The sequence below is a fragment of the Onychostruthus taczanowskii genome, unplaced genomic scaffold (assembly GCF_017590055.1).
Source record: "Onychostruthus taczanowskii isolate IOZ18803 unplaced genomic scaffold, ASM1759005v1 scaffold292, whole genome shotgun sequence".
Lineage (NCBI taxonomy): Eukaryota > Metazoa > Chordata > Aves > Passeriformes > Passeridae > Onychostruthus > Onychostruthus taczanowskii.
This window is the reverse complement of record NW_024500262.1, coordinates 35,816-41,779: the sequence shown is the minus strand read 5'-3', so window position 1 is coordinate 41,779 and position 5,964 is coordinate 35,816. Positions and strand designations below refer to the sequence as shown.

The following is a 5,964-nucleotide window of genomic DNA, read 5'->3' as shown; positions in this document are numbered from 1 at the left end:
GGAGGGGCGGGAGGGACGGCGGGGGAAACTGGGACAAACTGGGAGGGCCTGGGACAAACTGGGACAAACTGGGAGGGTGTCCCCCCAGTGTCCCCCCCTGTCCCCGCACTGTCCCTGCTCTGTCCCCTCCCCGTCCCCTCCGTGTCCCCGCGCTGTCCCCTGCTCTGTCCCCCCCGTGTCCCCCCCTCTCCCCGCGCTGTCCCCTGCTCTGTCACCCCCGTGTCCCCCCCTCTCCCCGCGCTGTCCCCTGCTCTGTCCCCCCCGTGTCCCCCCCTCTCCCCGCGCTGTCCCCGCGCTGTCGCCGCGCAGGTGACAATCCCGGCGGGGCGGTGGCACCGCGGGCACGGGAAACTCTGAGTCACAACCGCGGGGCCAGCGGGGGGGACACGGACAGGGGACAGCGGGGACACCTGGGGACAGCCACAGCGCCCGGACACAGGTGGGACACCTGCGACACCCCGGGGACAGCTGGGGCACCCCCCGGGCCACCCCTGGGGACAGCTGAGGGACCCTGGGGACAGCTGGGCCACCCTCGGCGACACTTGGGGACACTCGGGGCCATCCGGGCCCCCTTGGTGACAGCGGGGGGACGTTGGGGGCACCCTGGGGCACCCTTGGGGACAGCTGGGGGACACCACCCCTGGGACCCCTTGGGGACAGCGGGGACACCCCGGGGACAGCTGGGGGCACCCTGGGGCACGCTGGTGACATCTGTGGGACCCTGGGGACACTCGGGGCCACCCCTGGGCCCTTCTTGGGGACAGCTGGGCCACCCTGGGGACAGCTGGGGGACCCTTGGGGCACCCTGGGGACAGCTGGGTCCACCCTGGGGACAGCTGGGGACACTCGGGGCCATCCGGGCCCCCCTGGGGACAGCGGGGGACACTCGGGGCCACCTGAGCCCCCCTTGGGGACAGCTGGGGGACCCTTGGGGACAGCTTGGGCCCCTCTTGGGGACAGCTGGGGACACTCGGGGCCACCCCCACCCCCGGGGCCACCTGGGCACGCCGGTGGCACTGGGACAGGTGGCACTGGGGGCACCGGTGGCACTGGGACAGGTGGCACTGGTGGCGCTGGGGGCACCGGTGGCACTGGGGGCACGGAACAGGTGTCGCGGGTGGCACGGGTGGCCCCGGGGACATTGGTGACACCGGTGGCACTCGGACAGGTGGCCCTGGGGACACGAGGGGGGAGGGGAACAGGTGGTGAGGGGGAGGGGTCTCTACTGGTCTGTAGATATTCCTACTGGTCTATATCGGTCTGAACTGGTTTATGCTGGTACCTACTGGTTTATACTGGTCTTTACTGGTCTGTACTGGTCTGTACTGGTTTGTACTGGTCTTTACTGGTCTTTACTGGTCTGTACTGGTCTGTACTGGTTTGTACTGGTCTGTACTAGTTACACTGGTCTATACTGGTCTATTCTGGTCTATAGTGGGTTATACTGGTTAGACTGGGTTATACTGGTTTATACTGGTCTGTACCGGGTTATACTGGTTTGTACTGGGTTATACTGGTCCATACCAGTTTGTACTGGTTTCTCCTGGGTTATACTGGTTACACTGGTTCACACTGGTCCATACTGGTCCATACTGGTTTACACTGTTATACTGGTCCGTACTGGTCCATACTGGTCCCTACTGGTCCAGGCCATGGACGCCCCCTCGGATGAAGGTGACGATGATGATGATGAGGAGTCGGTGGCGCAGGCTCAGCAGCGCCTCCTGCAGGTTTGTACTGGTTTGTACTGGTCTGTACTGGTCTGTACTGATCCATACTGGTTCGTGCTGGTTCATACTGGTCTGCAGGCCATGGATGCTCCCTCAGAGGCTGCTGATGGTGATGATGATGATGATGATGATGATGAAGGTGATGATGATGATGATGAGGAGGAGGAACCTGTGACACATGCTCAGGAGCACCTCCTGCAGGTCTGTACTGGTCTGTACTGGTCTGTACTGGTCTGTACTGCTCTGTACTGGTTTGTACTGATCCATACTGGTCCATACTGGTTTATACTGGTCTGCAGGCCATGGATGCCCCCTCAGAGGCCGCTGATGATGAAGGTGACGATGATGATGATGAGGAATCTGTGACACACGCTCAGCAGCACCTCCTGCAGGTCTCTACTGGTTTATACTGGTCTTTACTGGTCTGTACTGGTCTGTACTGGTTTGTACTGGTCTTTACTGGTCTGTACTGGTCTGTGCTGATCCGTACTGGTCTGTGCTGATCCATACTGGTTCATACTGGTTCATGCTGGTTTACACTGGTTCATACTGGTTTATACTGGTCTGCAGGCCATGGATGCTCCCTCAGAGGCCGCTGATGACGATGATGATGAAGGTGACGATGATGATGATGAGCAGTCATTGGTGCAGGCTCAGGAGCGCCTCCTGCAGGTCTGTACTGGTCTGTACTGGTCTGTACTGGTTTGTACTGGTTCATACTGGTTCATACTGGTTTACATTGGTGGCAGATCATGGATGTCCCCTTGGAGGCCACTGATGATGAAGGTGACGATGATGATGATGAGGAGTCGGTGGCACAGGCTCAGGAGCGCCTCCTGCAGGTTTGTACTGGTTTATACTGGTCTGTACTGGTCCGTACTGGTCCGCGCTGGTCCGTACTGGTCAGCACTGGTCCATACTGGTCCATACTGGTCCGTACTGGTCCATACTGGTCCGCACTGGTCCATACCGGTCCGTACTGGTCCATACTGGTCCGTACTGGTCCGTACTGGTTCCATACTGGTCCATACCGGTCCGTACTGGTCCATACTGGTCTGTACTTGTTCCATACTGGTCCGTACTGGTCCGTACTGGTTCCATACTGGTCCGTACCGGTCCATACTGGTCCACACTGGTCCCCGCAGGCGCTGATGGCTCGCACAGACCGGGCGCTGCCCCGGCGGGCGCTGGAGCGGGACTGGGACGTACTGGGAGAGCTGGGCAGCGGCTCCTACGGGCGCGTGCTGCTGGCACGGCCCCGGCATGGAGGTGAGGGCACCACCTGGGTATACCTGGGGACAGCTGGGGACACCTGAGTGCACTTGGGATCACCTGGCACACCTGGGGATCAGCTGGGTCATTGTCCCCCAGGTGTGCCCAGGTGTGCCAAGGTGTGTCTGTCCCTCCCCCAGGTGTGTCTGTGCCTATCCCAGTGTGTTCCCTGTCCCCAGGTGTGTCTGTGCCTGATCCAGGTGTGTTCCCTCTCCCAGCTGTGTTACCTGTCCAGGTGTGTCTGTCCCTGTCCCAGGTGTGTCAGTCGTCCAGGTGTGTTCCCTGACCCAGCTGTTGCCTGTCCAGGTGTGTTCTCTGTCCAGGTGTGTTCCCTGACCCAGCTGTTGCCTGTCCAGGTGTGTTCCCTGTCCAGGTGTGTTCCCTGACCCAGCCGTTACCTGTGCAGGTGCGCAGGTGGCTCTGAAGCTGCTCTCCAAGGAGCGCACGCCCAGGTGGGGCTTCCTGCGGGAGTTCTGCACTCACCTGTGCCTGCGGGGGGCACTCACCTGCGTGCAGGTGCTGCCGCTCGCCTTCGAGACCCCCACAGAGTTCGGCTTCGCCCAGGAGCTCGCACCTGCCGGGGACCTGTGCGGGCTGCTCACACCTGGGGTGAGTCACAGGTGAGGGACAGGTGGGACAGGTGAGTCACAGGTGAGGGACAGGTGGGACAGGTGAGGGACAGGTGGGACAGGTGAGGGACAGGTGAGTGGGACAGGTAAGTGGGACAGGTGAGGGACAGGTGTGAGGTGATGGACAGGTGAGTGGGAAGAGGGGACAGTTTTGCACCTGGGTGGGAGGACAGGTGTGCTCAGGTGACCTCTCAGGTGACACAGCACTGGCTGGGTGACTGCTGGGTGCCCCCAGGTGTGTCCCTGTCCCTGGTGACACTGAGTGACCCCATAGGTGTGCCCCAGGTGCCCCAGGTGTGTCCCCCATGCCCGGGTGGGTCTCCCTGAGCCACAGGTGAATCACTGCCCTTCCCAGGTGACCCCAGGTGTGTTACCTGTCCCCAGGTGTCACCCCCAGGTGTGTCCCCCATCCCCAGGTGCCCCCAGGTGTGCCCCAGGTGCCCCCAGGTGTGACCCCAGGTATGTCCCCTGTCCCCAGGTGTGACCCCAGGTGTGTCCCCCGTCCCCAGGTGTGACCCCAGGTGTGTCCCCCGTCCCCAGGTGGGTCTCCCGGAGCCGCAGGTGAAGCGCTGCGCCGCCCAGGTGTGCTCGGCCCTGTCTTACCTGCACGGCCACGCCCTGGTGCACCGCGACCTGAAGCTGGACAACGTGCTGGCCTTCGACCGCGAGTGTCACCTGGTCAAGCTCGGCGACTTCGGCCTGACGCGCGTGCAGGGCTGGCAGGTGCGCCCCGCCCCCGGCCCCGCCCCTTACGCCGCACCTGAGCTGCTGCACCTGCGGGCAGGTGAGGCGCGGCAGCGGCGGCTGGAGCCCGCGGCGGACACCTGGGCGTTCGGCGTGCTGCTCTTCGCGCTGCTCACCGGCGCCTTCCCCTGGGCCTCACCTGCGCGCTCCGACCCCGCCTTCCGCCGCTTCCGGGCGTGGCACGGCCGCACCTGCGCAGGTGAGGCGCTGCCGCGGCCGCCTCGCACCTGGCGGGGGCTGGGGGGGGCGGGGCTGGCGCTGCTGCGGGGGCTGCTCCACCCCCAGCCCGCGCGGCGCTGCCCACCTGGAGAGGTGCTCAGGTACCTGGGCGGGGCCTGGGCGGGGCAGCGGGGACAAGTGAGGGGCGCGGGGGAGGGGGGACAGGTGAGCTCTGCAGGTGAGGGGGGACAGGTGAGCCCCACAGGTGAGAGTGGCCAGGTGAGCTCTGCTGAGGAGGGGAGCCAGGTGAGCTCTGCTGGTGAGAGCTGGAGCAGCCAGGTGAGCCCCACAGGTGAGGGGGGACAGGTGAGCTCTGCAGATGGGAGCAGCCAGGTGAGTCCCACAGCTGAAGGTGAGAGCAGTCAGGTGAGCCCCACAGGTGAGGGGGGACAGGTGAGCCCCGCAGGTGAGAGTGGGAGTGGCCACGTGGCTCTCTCAGCTGAGAGCGGCCAGGTGAGCCCCACAGGTGACTCTGAATCCCCCAGCTGTGAGGTGGGGACACCTGGACGGGTGAGGGGAACACCTGGACGTGGGTTAGAGACACCTGGACGGGTGAGGGGAACACCTGGACGTGGGTTAGAGACAGCTGGGCAGGTGAGGGGAACATTTGGAGATGGGCTGGGAACACCTGAAGTGAGATGGAAACACCTGGAGATGGGATAGAGACACCTGGGAGGGGCTGGAAGCACCTGGAGAGTGATGGGCACACCTGGGATGGGCCCAGCACACCTGGACAGGTGACGGGCACACCTGGGATGGGCCCAGCACACCTGGACAGGTGATGGGCACACCTGGGATGGGCCCAGCACACCTGGACAGGTGATGGGCACACCTGGGATGGGCAGGGAGCCACACCTCGGGTTACCTGAGCTCACCTGGGCACACCTGGGCTCACCTGACATTACCTGGACACACCTGTGCTCACCTGGGGTTCCCTGAGCTCACCTGGGCACACTTGTGCTCACCTGGGGTTACCTGGACTCACCTGTGCTCACCTGGGGTTACCCGGACTCACCTGTGCTCACCTGTGCTCACCTGGGCACACCTGAGCACACCTGTACTCACCTGTGCTCACCTGAGCTCACCTGGGGATGACAAATTCAATAAAATTCCCGGGATTTTGGATTTTTGCCTCTTTTTTTTTTTTTTTTCCTTCCTCTTTTTTTTACCTGGGTTTTTTGATTTTTTCCTTTTTTTTTTTTTTTTTTTTCTTCCTCTTTTTTTTACCCGTTTGGGTCTGGCGGGTGGGGGAGGGGTGGGAAAATGGGGAAAAAATGGGGAAAAAATGGGGGGAAATTGGAATTTTTGGGAAAAATGGGGGGGAAATAGGGAAAATTGAGGAAAATGGGAAAAAAGGTGGTAAAATTGGG

At 62.4% G+C, this 5,964-nt stretch overlaps 1 protein-coding gene across 8 annotated transcripts; it reads left to right on the top strand.

Moving 5' to 3' along the window:
- The first annotated feature begins 251 nt into the window (after positions 1 to 251).
- On the top strand, positions 252 to 5,383 carry LOC121337846 (uncharacterized serine/threonine-protein kinase SBK3-like). 8 transcript variants are annotated; one of them, XM_041408213.1, is made up of 10 exons: positions 252 to 439; positions 1,650 to 1,730; positions 1,809 to 1,931; positions 2,030 to 2,122; positions 2,301 to 2,402; positions 2,480 to 2,572; positions 2,876 to 2,999; positions 3,409 to 3,611; positions 4,172 to 4,960; positions 5,048 to 5,383. In XM_041408213.1, the coding sequence occupies exons 2-10, from the start codon at positions 1,653 to 1,655 to the stop codon at positions 5,255 to 5,257; spliced, it is 1,815 nt and encodes a 604-aa protein (XP_041264147.1). In that variant the 5' UTR covers positions 252 to 439; positions 1,650 to 1,652; the 3' UTR covers positions 5,258 to 5,383. The 8 variants fall into 8 exon arrangements, with proteins under 8 accessions (XP_041264147.1, XP_041264149.1, XP_041264150.1 ...); XM_041408215.1 differs by adding an exon at positions 3,359 to 3,375 and having other exon boundaries at positions 3,519 to 3,611; positions 4,172 to 5,383; XM_041408216.1 differs by having other exon boundaries at positions 3,519 to 3,622; positions 4,172 to 5,383.
- Positions 5,384 to 5,964: the final 581 nt, after the last annotated feature.

Excerpts from the sequence above, each read along its gene's own strand:
- LOC121337846 (XM_041408210.1), top strand. The coding sequence starts at position 1,653 with ATGGACGCCCCCTCGGATGAAGGTGACGATGATGATGATGAGGAGTCG. Across the intron at positions 1,932-2,029 it reads CTCAGGAGCACCTCCTGCAG|GCCATGGATGCCCCCTCAGA; the intron begins GTCTGTACTGGT and ends ACTGGTCTGCAG. Across the intron at positions 3,000-3,408 it reads GGCACGGCCCCGGCATGGAG|GTGCGCAGGTGGCTCTGAAG; the intron begins GTGAGGGCACCA and ends TTACCTGTGCAG.